The sequence below is a fragment of the Amphiprion ocellaris genome, chromosome 2 (genome assembly GCF_022539595.1).
Source record: "Amphiprion ocellaris isolate individual 3 ecotype Okinawa chromosome 2, ASM2253959v1, whole genome shotgun sequence".
NCBI classification, from domain to species: domain Eukaryota; kingdom Metazoa; phylum Chordata; class Actinopteri; family Pomacentridae; genus Amphiprion; species Amphiprion ocellaris.
This window is the reverse complement of record NC_072767.1, coordinates 36,019,139-36,034,067: the sequence shown is the minus strand read 5'-3', so window position 1 is coordinate 36,034,067 and position 14,929 is coordinate 36,019,139. Positions and strand designations below refer to the sequence as shown.

The following is a 14,929-nucleotide window of genomic DNA, read 5'->3' as shown; positions in this document are numbered from 1 at the left end:
ACAAACAGTGTTGTTATGGTAACCTGTACCCGCCTCCCCATAGAGCATCATCCAGGACTTGAAGAAGAACTTTGAGATCGTCAAGCTGATCACTGGATCCCTTGTCTGCTGCCATCGACTCGCCGTGACGGCTGCGGGTAATAATGGCCTCTCAGGCTCCACCCTGGTGGATGGACGATACACCTACCAGGAGGTTTGTCTATATCGGATTTTCTCTTGTAATGTTTTTCTCTTGTAATGTTCCAGAGGGCTGTACCGTGAAGCAAGTTTGAATTAGCTCAGGTTTCTTTGCGTAAGCCAGCTTAATAGAACCTGGTTATGAACTTTGTTGTTTGTCGTTAACGCAGGCTTTCTGCTTCACACTCTATGTGTGTTCACATAAAATGGGGCGTTCAGCACATCATGAGACTCTCCTTCTGCACAAAATGAAACAATCATGTGCTGACTACTTCAGTCAACAGGTTGTTATAATGAGGAGCAACTAGGAATATTAAAATTTCTGATGTTAAAAAGCGCAGCTACGCAAATGATTCAAGACAGGATTGCTGCTATAAAACTGTTAAACATGTGCTACATAATATATTTATTTTATCAATCAATGTCGCTGCATATTTCTAATGCTTCCTATAGACTACTTAGTTTTGTAATCTGTGTTCTATTAGCTGCAGTACCAGCAGTGTAAGCGGACTTCACTTTGCAGCATAAGTTGTAGCGATCTAGTGACTTAAAAGAGATCAACCTGACTTTAGGCTGAACATACCTCAGTAACCCAATAATCTTGCTTCGTAGTTCAACCCTCAGCGCTTAGAACTGTGTTTATTTTGTTTAACTGCACTGTTGCTCATACAGCTCATTCATGACACTCATAATTAGACATTGTTATGAGAAATATCTAATTTTACATGGGCTGGTGCGTCACCTTTGCTGGAAGTAATCCACTTTGAACAGCACGGTGTTACATGTTGACAGTATGTATGTGAGGGTCATGATGACACATCTCTCTCAATCTGTGTTCAGTATCTGGACAGCCACCTGCGCTTCCTGGCCTTCTTCCTTCAGGAGGCCAGCCTCTACCTGGTCTGGAACAGAGCCAAGGAGCTCTGGGAGTGCCTGGTGTCGGGACCGGATGTTTGTGAGCTCGACCGTGAGGTATGAAAACAGTAAAGGCAAATGAAACCTTGTCCTTGGCTATTTGTTTGTCATTGCAAGCAACTTTCTCTGCATGGCTGCTCTGAAGGAGTGCAGGCAGGAGCATAACAAACATTATCCGTTCAAATCAGTCTGTTCCGTCTTTTAAAGCAGGGTTCGAGGCAGATACAGAAAGAGGATTATAACAAGTGCAAAAGCATCATATGTAAATCGATTATATTATCTCAGAGATAATGGATCAAAAATGTAATTATTTGTGTCTTGTGAATTCATTGTTAAATGTAATTAAGATATGAGTGAGTATGCAAAGAGTGGGAGATATTGTGATGGCAGGTGGTTAGGGTGAAAATGCCCACAGCAGCTGAAATTCCAGTTCGACTACCTGCACTGTGAGCAAATCAGTCATCTCAGTCTCTGTGGAATTTGGTTGGAAGCAAAATTTGTGATTAAATGTCAACGAAAATTAAAGTCTGCAACAAGTGGTCTTTGTTTGGCATAGCCTGAAGAGCATCTCCCCATAGCTGTCAGAAATGTAGCTACATGCCACAGCATTACACACTGCATCAGCTGTGTTCGGTATTATGTCCCTTTTATAGGACATATTGATTTGCACACAGATAGTGCTCCCATGAAACAAAAAGTGATGTGTAATAAGCTGTAAATGTATCTGGCAAACTCAAACTCCAGCATTCTGCCGATGGAGCCATATGCTGTTTTCTCATTTTCATAAATCTTCTAATCTGTGAACAGACTCAAATCAGTTGTGACATCGTTTCATCTTTTCTCTGTTTTTTCTGTAGAAGTAACTTGATCTGCTCAGTTTCATTCACCCTTGTTTGAAGTGCCGATAGAAACTCAAAAGAGTATCATAAAAAACTCAGATTATTAGCGATGCAGACATTACAGTGCAGAGGTATAAATGCTCACAGCAGTGTAGTTTCTGTGTAACTTCTAGGCAGGAGTATAAATTAAGCTTTACCATAAATCAAATAGGAACTAGACAGTACACTCCATGCCAGGTTCTGTGTCCAAAATTCTTCTTCATTAAGCTTAAATGTGGTATGTTTTAATGTACGCAGATGTGTTTTGAGTGGTTCACCAAAGGACAACATGACCTTGAGAGTGATGTTCAGCAGCAGCTTTTCAAGGAGAAGATCTTAAAACTGGAGCCTTATGAGATCACCATGAATGGTGAGAGATGCACTGTTCAGCTGCGGCATTTTTTAAGCTGTTCATGAATAAGTTTTGGAAATGGCAGTTAAAATGTTTTCTGTTCATTTTTGTGTGTCTCAGGTTTCAATCTATTTAAGACTTTCTTTGAGAATGTGAATCTGTGTGACCATCGTCTGAAGCGCCAGGGAACTCAGCTGGTCAGTCTCTACTCACTTTCTCTGCATGTTCTTTAGAAACTCTGTACTCAGTTCATCTTCAAGTCAGTGAGAGCTGGAGTGAACTGAAAATCTGCGCTCTGTAAAACACATCTTGGTTGACATTTACATTTAATGCATCATCTGATCTGATTACAGTGTGTAGAGCGCCTTGACCTGTCAGGGATGGATTTTATCTGGCGCATCGCCATGGAAACCCCTGATGAAGAGATAGCCAACGAAGCAATCCAGCTCATTATCACATACAGCTACACCAACCTTAATCCCAAGATGAAGAAGGTCAGTGTATGTGTGTGGACTAATACTGCTGCTTGGTCTCATAATAATTCGTCGCTTTTCCTTATCTGAGAACACCAATGTAACTTAAGATGCTGGCAGACTGATAGACAGGCCCCCACTCCTATTTATGACTTATTAAGTGTACACTGTGTTCAGTAGTAAGGATGCTGATTTGTTTGAATCACTGTGCTATAGCCCTTTTTGAATCTTAAAATCATGGACAGAATTAACTTTTCATCCTTACAGGATTCCGTGTCTTTGCACAAGAAGTTCATTGCTGATTGCTACAAGAGACTAGAGGTAAGCAGTAGAGTGTGTTGCAGGTATGACTGTGCCATTTCACAAAAATCAGCACCCAACAGCACATTCCTGTTTCTCTTTATTCTTAGGCAGCCAGTTCGGCCCTGGGTGGGCCTACTTTGACACATGCTGTTACTAGGGCAACCAAGATGCTGACGGCCACTGCAATGCCGACTGTGGCCACATCTGTACAATCACCATCCAGGTACAGAGGGGGGTTTGGGTAAGAACATAGTTACTAAACCTATTAAAGCACATTTGTCTTCCAATAATTAAGCCACTATCACCCGTAACACACAAGAAAAGAACAAAATTTTTAGCATAAATCCACTTGTTTATTGCTGTTGCAACTCTTCTGTGCATGTTGATCTCCAGATCCACTAAGCTGGTGATAATTGAACGACTGCTGCTACTGGCTGAGCGCTACGTCATCACTATTGAGGTAGGACATCATTGTCTGTTTGACAGCCAATTTGCATGAGAAAAAGGACTCAGTCACCGGCAATACTTGTCCTATATCATTTTAGTAGTTGAGTGTCGGTAAGTCATTTTCATGATCTACCACATCTGATGAAACATCAAAATCTTGGTGTTTGAATTTAACTCGATATTTTTGTGTGTTTCTGTGTAGGATATGTACTCAGTTCCTCGCACTATTCTACCTCACGGGGCTTCGTACAATGGACACCCTGTCACTCTTCACATCACCTATGAGTCAACCAAAGATACTTTTTCCTTAGAGGTATTATAAGATTTCTCCTAGTTCACTCACATTTTTTTGAATTAACATCTGCTGAGGAAGTTACTCTTTTGACTGTATGTTTGTTCTGCAGACCCACAGTAATGAGACAGTAGGAAGTATCCGATGGAAGATATCAGAGCACCTGAGCTGTCCGGTGGATAATGTACAAATCTTTGCCAATGATAGTGTGGTAAGTATGACAGACTGTTGAATCTGTCATTCCCTCACCATACGCTACAAACTACTAATCAGTGGACAGTAAATTCTTCGGAGCATTTGCCACTGCTTCTTTGTTTGTCAGTTGGCCACTGCATCTGTTGTGTGGCCATGAACAGCTTCAGTTCCTATTTTTTTCTAACGCCATCCCTCGACTGCCATGTGTTAGCTGACCATGAATCGGGATCAGAAGCTGCTGTCCCAGCTTGGCTTCAGTGACGAGCAGAGCCTGACTGTGAAGAGCTCAGGCACTGGCACTCCCTCTGGCAGCTCCGAGTCCTCAGCCTCCGCCTCTAGCAGTTCCAGCTCAGCCGTCTTCAACTCTGCCTACGCCTTGGAGCAGGTACCATCTCAGACATGAACTTAAATCTGCAAACTGAGCCTTCTGCTGGTTCTGAGTCACTGTGCCCATGTTTTTCTTTATTGTCTCCAGGAGAAGTCCCTGCCTGGAGTGGTGATGGCTTTAGTGTGTAATGTGTTTGAGATGCTTTACCAGCTGGCTAACCTAGATGAATCCAGGTGGGATAGTATTTGTTATGTTGTAAACAGTTGTTGTTGTTGATAACAACAACAACAAAGAAGTCATTGTGACACTGTCTGCATATACAAACAAAACATAAACAACCTTACACCTTGTTGTATAAATGTGCATGTTTTCCCGAGGTGAGAAAGTAATTGTAGATTAATATTTAAACCATCTATATCATAATCTAACACAGTAAGTGTGGCTGGACCTGGGGAAACTGAAGAGAATGTTTTTCATGTTTTTATTTATCATTTTAACCCTCAGGATCACTCTTCGCGTGAGGAAGCTGCTGCTGCTGATTCCAACAGATCCTGAAGTGCAAGATGCTCTTGACAACTTTGTTCCCAAAGAATCCAGCGTCTGGAGCCACCAGGTAACTCAGACTGTATTTTAGTACAAGCAACAGCTGCTTTTACAGAAGCTGCTTTTCTGTTCTTATTTAATGCCGTTATTCAATCTTTGGAAAGTTTACATGACTTTCTCCAGTTTTCTTGTTTGCGCATTCTTGCCTTCTCCTTCCTCTGTCTCAGTTATTTTCTAACTCTTGTTTCTCTTTTCTGTAGAAGACGCTCTTCACCCTTGGCCAGGGTACAGGCTCTCGCTCTCCATCCATGTCTTCAAAGCAGCAGCATCAGCCCAGTGCTGCATCCATCTTGGAGTCCCTTTTCAGATCTTCTGCCCCGGGCATGTCTACATTCAGAGTGCTATACAACCTAGAGGTACAAACACACATCTGACATGCAACTCTTCAAACAAATCCAGGATTTTTCCATATTTCACATCTTCTGTCAAACCTTGAAATGGGTGGGCAGCATGATGTCTGTTTTCATCCCTTTTTCTTTTATTCTTATTGTTGTGCTTTAGGTGTTGAGTTCAAAGCTCATGCCCACATCTGATGATGAAATGGCCAAAACCAGCAGCAAGTCTTTCTGTGAGAACTTTCTTAAAGCAGGAGGCCTCAGGTAACAGCAAAAACAACACCTGTAATCAAAAGAACCATCAATTCAGTTCATTTCATTTTTTAAAAATCATACAAAATCATAACATTAGTCACGTCAGGGCACTTAACATAGCAAGGCCAGGCTTTTTCAATATAAAAGAGAGAAACCCAACAATTTCCCATTGAGCAGTACATGGTGATAATATGAAGGACAAACTCCCATTTAACAGGAACCATCTGACAAAAGCAGCCTCAAGGAGGGCAGCCATCTGCCCCCATCAGATGGAGTGAATCACTCTGCTCTGTTTGCGTCGTTCCACTGTGAGAAGTGTCAGCAGACTTGTCGAGCTACATTATAGACTTAGACACAGACGCCGCATGGCATATGCTTCAATCCTGAACGCCTCATGCGCTCGCTTTTATTTTTGGTCTTGACATTGTTATTGCTCTGTGTTGTCTCTGCAGTCTGGTGGTGAATGTTATGCAGAGAGATTCCATCCCATCAGAAGTGGACTATGAGACCAGACAAGGGGTCTACTCAATCTGTCTTCAGTTGGCCAGGTACAAGATGTCTCTCAGACGTCACCCTAATGGGGGTGGATATGGCATGTCACATACCAAGCTATTCTTCCATACCTATACATATTGGCTGTGTTTGCAGGTTTCTTCTAGTTGGTCAGAGCATGCCTGCAGCACTGGATGATGATGTCATCAGAGATGGTGAGGCGCTATCGTCGCGTCCGTTCCGTAATGCTGGACGAGCCGGCCGACAGCTGTCTCTCTGTGGAACTCCAGAGAAGTCGTCCTACAGACAGATGTCTCTGTCCGAGCGTTCATCCATAAGAGTCGAGGAGATCATACCTGCTGCTCGTGTCGCTATTCAGGTACGAGACAAACACCTTCAGCATCGAGCTGTTTCCATGGCAAATCCACATTTAGTTCAGCACCCAGACGGAGAATATTTCTAAGTATAGTGTTCGCTCTCTTCTCTAGACCATGGAGGTGGGAGACTTCACCTCCACTGTGGCCTGTTTCATGCGTCTGACTTGGGCGGCTGCAGCAGGACGATTGGATCTGGTTGGAAGCCCTCAGCCAATCAGAGAGACCCACAGCTCACTTCTGCCGCAGGGAGTCCGTACCCGAGTCAGCAGTACAGGTGAGACAGAAAACATACACAGAACACTTTCTCTCATGTGTTAGTTCTTCTCATTTTCTGTGTGGTGCCTTCATACTGTACATATAAGGAAAGAAATTATAATGATACCATCGACATGTTTACGCTCAGCAGGTGTGGTAATTAAGTTGTTCAGCTTCATTCCTGATTTATGACCAACAGGTCATGAGTGAACAGCTAAAAATGAAACCTGACAAAATGAAAGCAAAACAATCAGTCTGTGTGTTTGCAGGAAGTAACTGCAGCTCCAGCAGTGAGGGTGAGACCACGCCAACAGCTCTGCATGCAGGGATATGTGTCAGACAACAGAGTGTCTCCATCAAAGATGCCATCATCGCCCGCGAGGCTTTGTCACTGCTGGTTACCTGTCTGCAGTTACGCTGTCAGCAGCTGTGTAAGTGTCATGCAAAAGGACAGACAGCAAGCATAGTCTTTGTTTTTCCTATTTGTGCATTGCTGTGAGTGCTCAATGCAGTTCCCATAATACTAGATTTGAAATGCCGTTCTTGCTTTCTTCGTACAGGTTCTTTTTACAACCTTCCCTCCGTCAGTGATTTTATCATTGATGTTCTTTTGGGATCACCCAGCGGAGAGGTAAACAACACTCTCAGTAGACTGCACCTAAGAAATAAACCCCTAACACTGCAGTGTCTTCGCTTATATTTCCTCTGCTTCTTCCTCCTTCAGATCCGTCGTGTGGCTTGTGATCAGCTGTACACGCTGAGCCAGTCTGACACTTCAGCCTTCCCTGAAGTCCAGAAGCCCAATTTGTTCCTCCTTTCAGTTGTTCTCACTGCTCAGCTGCCTCTATGGAGTCCCACATCTGTCATGAGAGGGGTCAACCAGAGGTACCTTTGCTAGAAATACAAGACACAAAATCTTTGAAACTTTAACAGATATGTCATGTTGATTTCGCTTTTTCTTGTCAGGTTGTTGTCCCAGTGCACTGAATACTTTGATCTACGATGCCAGCTTCTGGATGACCTGACCAGTAAGTCACTTTTGTCAATGCCTAGATCTGAATTATGGTCCCACATGTAAGAATTGTTGTCACGCAGACCTGACAGAATCCTGTTTTAGCAGCTTCAGGTCAGTACCACACATTTTTCTCTGTTGCTTACTTTTTCCCTCTCTTGTATCTCTGTCTCTCAACCAACCTGACCTCCTCCAGCGTCAGAGATGGAGGTGTTAAAAGTGAGTGCAGCCACCATGCTGGAGGATGAGATCTCTTGGCTTGACAACTTTGAGCCCAGCTGGAGCTCTGAGATGGAGACCAGCGAGGCAGATAACATCCTGCTGGCAGGACACCTCAGACTCATCAAGACGCTGCTGTCACTCTGCGGCAACGAGAAAGAACATCTCGGTGAGCACGTGCATGCGCACACATCCACACCTGTTTTTGGGAAGTTTATTAAGGACACAACTGTAATGTGACTTTATGTAACGCTTTCCACAGGTCCATCCCTCATCCAGCAGTTGTTGGATGACTTCCTGTTTCGAGCCTCTCGTATCATCATCAACAGTTCCAACCCTACTCCTTCCCCTGCTCCCAGCCACGACTTCCACCCAAAGTACGAATCTCATTCCTATTTGTTTTTAATTTCTCTCTTCCCATCTAATATTTAGTAATAGTAATTTGCTTATGGCATTGCTTGTGAAAGGTTTTTTATTTTTTGGACAAAGCTCTGTATGTTTCTAGTTAGTGTTGATAGTAGTGCTTAATTATCTGCCTGTCTGGTCAGGTGCAGCACGGCCAGCAGCAGACTGGCAGCCTACGAGGTGCTGGTGATGCTGGCAGACAGCTCTCTCCCAAACCTGCGGCTCATCACCAGAGAGTTAATGTCCATGCACCACCAGTCAGATCCTTCCCTCTGCAAGGAATTCGATGTAAGACACTGATAAAATAATGATTGATGCAATAGTATGTGTTGTTACATAGTTTGATTATGATTTTGGCTACACAATTAACTCTGTTTCTCTCTGTCAGTATCTTCCCCCTGTAGAGAGCCGGTCAGTCTCAGGTTTTGTTGGATTGAAGAACGGTGGAGCCACATGTTACATGAACGCTGTGTTCCAGCAACTTTATATGCAGCCTGGCCTGCCAGAGGTACACACTTTATCTGTTTACCTGATGTACTCACCAGAGGGCATCTGCTCACTGAGTGCAGTCTTTGTTTTGAATGCTGAAACCAGTTTCAGTCACTGCAGTATCTGTGTTTGTTTTTAGGCTTTCCTATCCATTGAGGATGAGACAGACCAGCCAGAGGAGAGTGTCTTCTATCAGGTCCAGTCTTTGTTTGGCCACCTGATGGAGAGCAAACTGCAGTACTATGTACCTGAGAACTTCTGGAAGGTAATAGACACTTCACAGATATATCAACTAGAACAAACCAAAGACTGAAATGAGCAGTTTGCTCTGATGATAATTGCACTCAGGCTTCTAGTTTGAAAGTGTTACGCAAAAGTATGAGGAGAATGAGTAAGTTTCCAATTTAGGGTTTATTAAGAGAAAAAAACAATGTGTGAGTGACTTTTCTCTTTGAGAATGTTGATAATTGGGTAAGTTGTGTTGTCTATTCTCTTCACTCACAAACTTTCTCAAATCCATTATTCATTCTTGGTGAAGTTTCTCACTCTCTTAATAGCAAAATCAGTACATGAATCACCTAATTAACTAGTAGGAGGTGACATGATATACTTTTTAGATAAATTCCTAATACAGCTGTGAATCATGCACGCATAAATCATCCACCTGCATAAACTGTTTTCTCCAATTTAAAGACCTGTATTTGATCACAGGTTCACAATCTACCAGTATTCCTCAGTGGGACATAAGTGAACATGATGATGTAGTAACATTACACTAAAGCAGGCCAGTTTTAATTCTCTGTTTTTAATTTTCACTTGAATTTTTTTCCCTCCGTTGCAGTTTAAGACTAATTTACCCTGTAGTTGCCGCAACAAAAGACTTAACTGTTAACTTGTATCTAACAAAAAATAAGCTTAAAATATGTTTACATTTCAGAGAATTTAATTCACATTTTTCTTAATAGTGATGTATGATTTCAAAGCTAGTTTTGCCATATTCTCTATGGCTCTTATCAGAATGCGCTATCAACATGCAATATCATAGATTTGCCTTTTATTACTGTTCCTAACAACATCACAAGCAGCTAAATGCCCACTGAGGAACCTATAAAGACCTCTTAAATGACCACCACCCATCAAAACAACAGCACACTGCCCTGGGTCCCCAGCAATTAACCAAGTTTCAAGTAAATTGGATTTGAAGTTCTCAACACAAGCAAAACAAAGCAAAACAGACACATATATCACAGATAAAGATTCCTTCATGTATAAATGATATTTTAACTTTTGAAGCTCATTCTATCCAATGAAAAAGCGCAATATGATTGTGTGTTTGTTGCAGATCTTCAAGATGTGGAACAAAGAGCTCTATGTAAGAGAACAGCAGGATGCTTATGAGTTCTTCACCAGCCTGGTGGACCAGCTTGATGAGCATCTAAAGGTATAAATCACACACAAGTTAAATAAAAAAAAAACGCACTGGTCGGGTTTTGGCAAGATGATTATTGACAAAACGTTTTTCCTCCAGAAAATGGGTCGAGAACAGATCTTCAAAAACACATTTCAGGGAATTTTCTCCGACCAGAAGATTTGTAAAGATTGCCCTCACCGGTAAGCCACGAATATTACTTTCCCCAGTTTCACTAATTTTTTTCGTCACATATGATGGTTGACTGTTGACCTTTTCTTATACAGATATGAGCGTGAAGAGACATTCATGGCGCTGAACCTTGGAGTAACTTCCTGTCAGAGTTTAGAGATTTCACTAGACCAGTTTGTCAGAGGAGAGGTGCTAGAGGGCAGCAATGCCTACTATTGTGAGAAATGCAAGGAGAAGGTCTGTATGCTGCCTTGTCTGCTTATATTCTACTTCACTGCGATCCTCTTTACTTACCAGTGTGTGTTTTTGTTCATCCAACAGCGGACCACAGTGAAGCGGACGTGTATCAAATCCCTACCCAGCGTTCTCTGTATTCACCTCATGCGCTTCGGCTTCGACTGGGAAAGCGGACGCTCCATCAAATACGATGAGCAGATTAGAGTACGAAGCATATCTAATCCAACATCAAATACTTCTACTTAACAGAACATGCCTCCTGATTTTTATTACAGCACCCCTAATCCTGAATTGAATCATAAATCTGATTTATATTAAATCTGTATTCTTTTTAGTTTCCCTGGGTGTTGAACATGGAGCCCTACACCGTCTCTGGAATGGCTCGTCAAGACTGCAGTGGAGAGGGAGGTGAAGGGAGAGGTGATGGGACCTCAGGAGGGTCACCCAGGAAGAAAGTCACCATTTCTGAGAACTACGAGCTCGTGGGAGTGGTTGTCCACAGTGGTCAGGCGCATGCCGGACACTACTACTCCTTCATTAAAGACAGACGGTAAGAGACACTGCAGTCAGTAGTTCCTCCTCATTTATACGCATCATTTTCTTTGCAAGTCAAAAACATTTTCGGTTTTCAATGCCAAAACTTCATGCTGCAAAGTTCTCTGTATGTTTCCTGCCATTGTTTCTGCTGTACGTGTTATGCACATAACCAGTGATTAGCGGAGCACGTTAATCTGTTGGTTTAGTTTTCCAGGCAGAATTCAAAAGACCTCCTTGGGGCACATGAATGCAGCATCAGGCTTTGTGTGGGCTCCTGGTTTAGTTTGTAAGCGTCTCCAGATGTCTGGCTCTGGAAGGCAGGAATGCTCGCTGGAGAAGTGGAACTTAAAGAGACCACAGAAACTAGTATTTGGCACCCTGCTCTCGCTCACTCGTTTGTTCCTATTCCCATTTAAGATTACAACAAAGAAAGTTTGTTCTCAGACTGCTGCAGGAAATTAGACACATTGTGGAGCTGCTGCTTCTTCGTCAGTTATCCTTTATGTCAGGTAGAAAGATCTGTGTTGGCAGTGACGATAGAAATGGTCAGCAGACATTCTGGATGTGCACTATCCTTCATCAATGAATCTGTCAGATTCCACAGCTCAGTGGAGTAGAAATCTTGTAAATTAATTGACTGCTGGTAACCTGGTGTGGATTTTTCATTCAGATAAAATACATTATAATGATAACAAATGAGACGACATTTCTGAACTTTATGAACATTTAGTTAACACTGTTGCATTGTCTCTTTTAGCGTACGCAGATCCACACTGTCTGCATTGCACTAAAATGTACCAACTAAATAAATGTCAGGTAATCAAAGAGGTCATCTTTGCAAAAAGTAACTTATGAGTGAAAATACCACTTAAGTGTACTTCAAAACAACATTAATCAGCAGATAGTAGCCTATCCTCTTACTGTTCTGGTAGGTGTATTGACATCTGGAATGTTATATGTGGTTCTGCTGTGGTGCTGTTTACTTATTTATCTTAGCTAATCCATCTTTGTTCATCTGCTAACACTATATATCTCTGTGTAGTTGCTAATTTGTAATTCTAACATGCACTTGTTGTACTCAGACACCTGTTTGGAAAAGTTCCCCACTAATTTTAGACTGTTTACTAGCCACATGAGCCAGTAATCAGCCACTACCGATTATCTCAAAATGGCATTCAGTCAGCCCAGTTATTTAGCAGATTTTAACAGATTTGTCAGTCTTATCACGAGTGACTGTTTTCTGTTGTGTGTCTAATTGTAAGCTTTTTTAGTTTGTGTTGTTGGTTTAATTTGTGCTGAAGTAAATTTGAAACTAACTTGATTTTTTTCAAACTCCTTCTTCACCTATTTCTGTGTTGGTCCTACAGCGGCAGTGCTCGTGGACGTTGGTACAAGTTCAATGACAACGTGGTGGAGGAGTTTGATATGAACGATGAAACTCTGGAGTATGAGTGCTTCGGTGGAGAGTACCGTCCCAAAGTTTATGACCAATGTAAGGAACACAAACACTGAAACCTGTGTTTTAATGAATACTCAAGGCACACATTTTAGTAACGTTGCTTTCTGTGTCTGTGTGCAGCCAACCCATACCCTGACGTGCGGAGGAGGTACTGGAATGCCTACATGCTGTTTTATCAGAAGATCAGCGACCAGAACTCACCTGTCCTGCCCAAAAAAAGCAGAGTCAGCATTATGAGGCAGGAAGCTGAGGACCTTACACTGTGAGTCAGATTTACACATACAGGGGGTCCTCGACTTGCGTCAGAGTCCATTCCTAAAGTGGGATGTAAGTCAATTTTCGCTGTAACTCTGAACTCCGGTGAAAATGTAAACAAATCCGTTACGTGCATCACGATATCCATCAGTTTATATATATTTGAATAACTGCAGTAACGAAAAGTCATTAGCTCACACTGAAACACAACTCGATAGGAAAATACCAGCGAAAATGTAAACTGTAAGTCTGACATGTGCTTGGGAGCCATAATGAAGTTGGCAAATGTAGCATAATCCAATGTGGCGACAAATGTAAACAAAGCTGTCTTATAGCGCTGCGTGACTACTGTACATACAGTATTCATCCGCTTCACTTGTCATCTAGTTCCGCTGAACCAGTTCTGACCTAACGACAAAACGCCGTAGGTTAAACCGAAGATCGGCCTGTAATCAGTTCCAACGAAGCGGCATAAGTCGAGGACGTCATAAACCGAGGACCACCTGTATACTGATCTCATAAACATTTTCATCACATCACGGATAAAGCATCACTCATATTGTCCCAGCAGACAGGAAAAAAATGTGAATTTGATCTGTTTTAGAAGCAGTTTAATGGATTGCACAGCATTTTTTGTGTACATGAACAGTGTCACAAAAACAAGTAATAAACTATATACATCTATATTTTCCAGGTCTGCCCCGTCCTCTCCTGATGTCTCCCCTCAGTCTTCTCCTCGCCCCCCAAGAGCCAACAACGACCGCCTCACCCTCCTCACCCGCCTGGTCCGTAAGGGAGAGAAAAAGGGCCTGTTTGTAGAGAAGATGCCTGCCAGCATCTATCAGGTAAAATGGCACCGAGCTGCCTGTGTAACATGGATGTTGTTAGTAAACATAGTTTGCTTTATAGCTGCTCAACATTTGATCTGTTAGTCTGAGGGAGAATCATTAGGACTTCTGTGTTGTGTCCAGATCGTGAGAGATGAGAATCTGAAGTTCATGAGAAACAGAGACGTCTACAACAGCGACTACTTCAACTTCACCCTCTCCTTGGCCTCAGTCAATGCAGTATGTGTCTTTGTTGGCTTCTCTGATTACATATAAATATGTACTAGAACCCCACAGTAATAATAAGCTTCATTTATATACCGTATGTTTTAATCATAAGACATGAAAATTCCTCCTCTCAGGTTTCAAGAAGCAAATATTTTCTTCCACATAGTCACCATGTTGATTTATCTTTTTGTGCAATACTTCTTAAAATAGATGCACATAGAATCTATATTTTTTTCTCATATTCAGTAAAATATTTCTTGTTCACAAAACTTAAACAATGAAGAATTTCAAGAATTTGCAGCATGGGGATAATAATAATAATAATAAATATACTATTAAATAGAAACTTATGATATCTATTCACATAAAACATGAAATCACCAGTATAAATTGTACATAATCCAAATATTGTGCAATATGATCATTGGTAAAGTTTTGTACAACATTTTACAGACAAAGCTGAAGCATCCAGACTACCAGCAAATGGCCAAAGAGAGTCTCCAGCTGGCTGTTCACTTTCTCTTCCACACCTACCTGCACACTAAAAAGAAACTCCGGTAAGCACACACACACACACACACACACACACACACACACAAGTCACATTTATTCACACGTGTCAGGTTTGAATATCTCTTATGAGGAGCAACATTATATCTGTATTGTGTGTGTAGCGTGGACACAGAGGAGTGGATGGCGACGGTGGAGGTGTTGCTGTCTAAGAGCAGTGAGGCGTGTCAGTGGATGGTGCAGTACCTGGTGGGACCAGAGGGACGAGAAATCACCCGGTCAGTACTCATGACAGAGCTGCTTAACTCACAGAGCTGCCAGGTCATGTTTTCTCACCCAGTTTGATATATATGATGATGCGGGTGAGAGTTTTCTATCAACCTGCTGCAGAAATGGTTTCTCTAAACGTTTTTACACGGTGTGTTAGTCATACTGCAGCAGCTTGAATAGCACAAATGCCATCAGAGCACAATC

The 14,929-nt window shown here is 42.1% G+C and overlaps 1 protein-coding gene across 3 annotated transcripts in view; it reads left to right on the top strand.

The window, feature by feature from the left end:
• The window catches only part of usp24 (ubiquitin specific peptidase 24), a 36,319-nt gene that overhangs the window by 12,791 nt on the left and 8,599 nt on the right, over positions 1-14,929 (top strand). For 2 of the 3 annotated variants that reach the window (XM_023289145.3, XM_023289148.3), the window contains 38 exons: positions 44-193; positions 1,018-1,149; positions 2,229-2,340; positions 2,443-2,519; positions 2,676-2,816; positions 3,063-3,116; positions 3,206-3,339; positions 3,492-3,558; positions 3,748-3,858; positions 3,950-4,048; positions 4,244-4,417; positions 4,508-4,593; positions 4,865-4,973; positions 5,164-5,319; positions 5,465-5,562; positions 6,006-6,101; positions 6,202-6,424; positions 6,534-6,696; positions 6,947-7,108; positions 7,238-7,308; positions 7,402-7,562; positions 7,644-7,705; positions 7,886-8,077; positions 8,171-8,285; positions 8,457-8,601; positions 8,702-8,821; positions 8,942-9,067; positions 10,145-10,243; positions 10,331-10,413; positions 10,498-10,639; positions 10,724-10,843; positions 10,975-11,189; positions 12,544-12,668; positions 12,756-12,897; positions 13,585-13,735; positions 13,862-13,957; positions 14,399-14,502; positions 14,620-14,733. In XM_023289145.3, coding sequence (XP_023144913.2) covers positions 44-193; positions 1,018-1,149; positions 2,229-2,340; positions 2,443-2,519; positions 2,676-2,816; positions 3,063-3,116; positions 3,206-3,339; positions 3,492-3,558; positions 3,748-3,858; positions 3,950-4,048; positions 4,244-4,417; positions 4,508-4,593; positions 4,865-4,973; positions 5,164-5,319; positions 5,465-5,562; positions 6,006-6,101; positions 6,202-6,424; positions 6,534-6,696; positions 6,947-7,108; positions 7,238-7,308; positions 7,402-7,562; positions 7,644-7,705; positions 7,886-8,077; positions 8,171-8,285; positions 8,457-8,601; positions 8,702-8,821; positions 8,942-9,067; positions 10,145-10,243; positions 10,331-10,413; positions 10,498-10,639; positions 10,724-10,843; positions 10,975-11,189; positions 12,544-12,668; positions 12,756-12,897; positions 13,585-13,735; positions 13,862-13,957; positions 14,399-14,502; positions 14,620-14,733 — 4,727 coding nt within the window. The remainder of the gene's footprint in view (positions 1-43; positions 194-1,017; positions 1,150-2,228; positions 2,341-2,442; positions 2,520-2,675; positions 2,817-3,062; positions 3,117-3,205; positions 3,340-3,491; positions 3,559-3,747; positions 3,859-3,949; positions 4,049-4,243; positions 4,418-4,507; positions 4,594-4,864; positions 4,974-5,163; positions 5,320-5,464; positions 5,563-6,005; positions 6,102-6,201; positions 6,425-6,533; positions 6,697-6,946; positions 7,109-7,237; positions 7,309-7,401; positions 7,563-7,643; positions 7,706-7,885; positions 8,078-8,170; positions 8,286-8,456; positions 8,602-8,701; positions 8,822-8,941; positions 9,068-10,144; positions 10,244-10,330; positions 10,414-10,497; positions 10,640-10,723; positions 10,844-10,974; positions 11,190-12,543; positions 12,669-12,755; positions 12,898-13,584; positions 13,736-13,861; positions 13,958-14,398; positions 14,503-14,619; positions 14,734-14,929) is intronic. The other variant, XM_023289146.3, reaches the window with a different exon arrangement.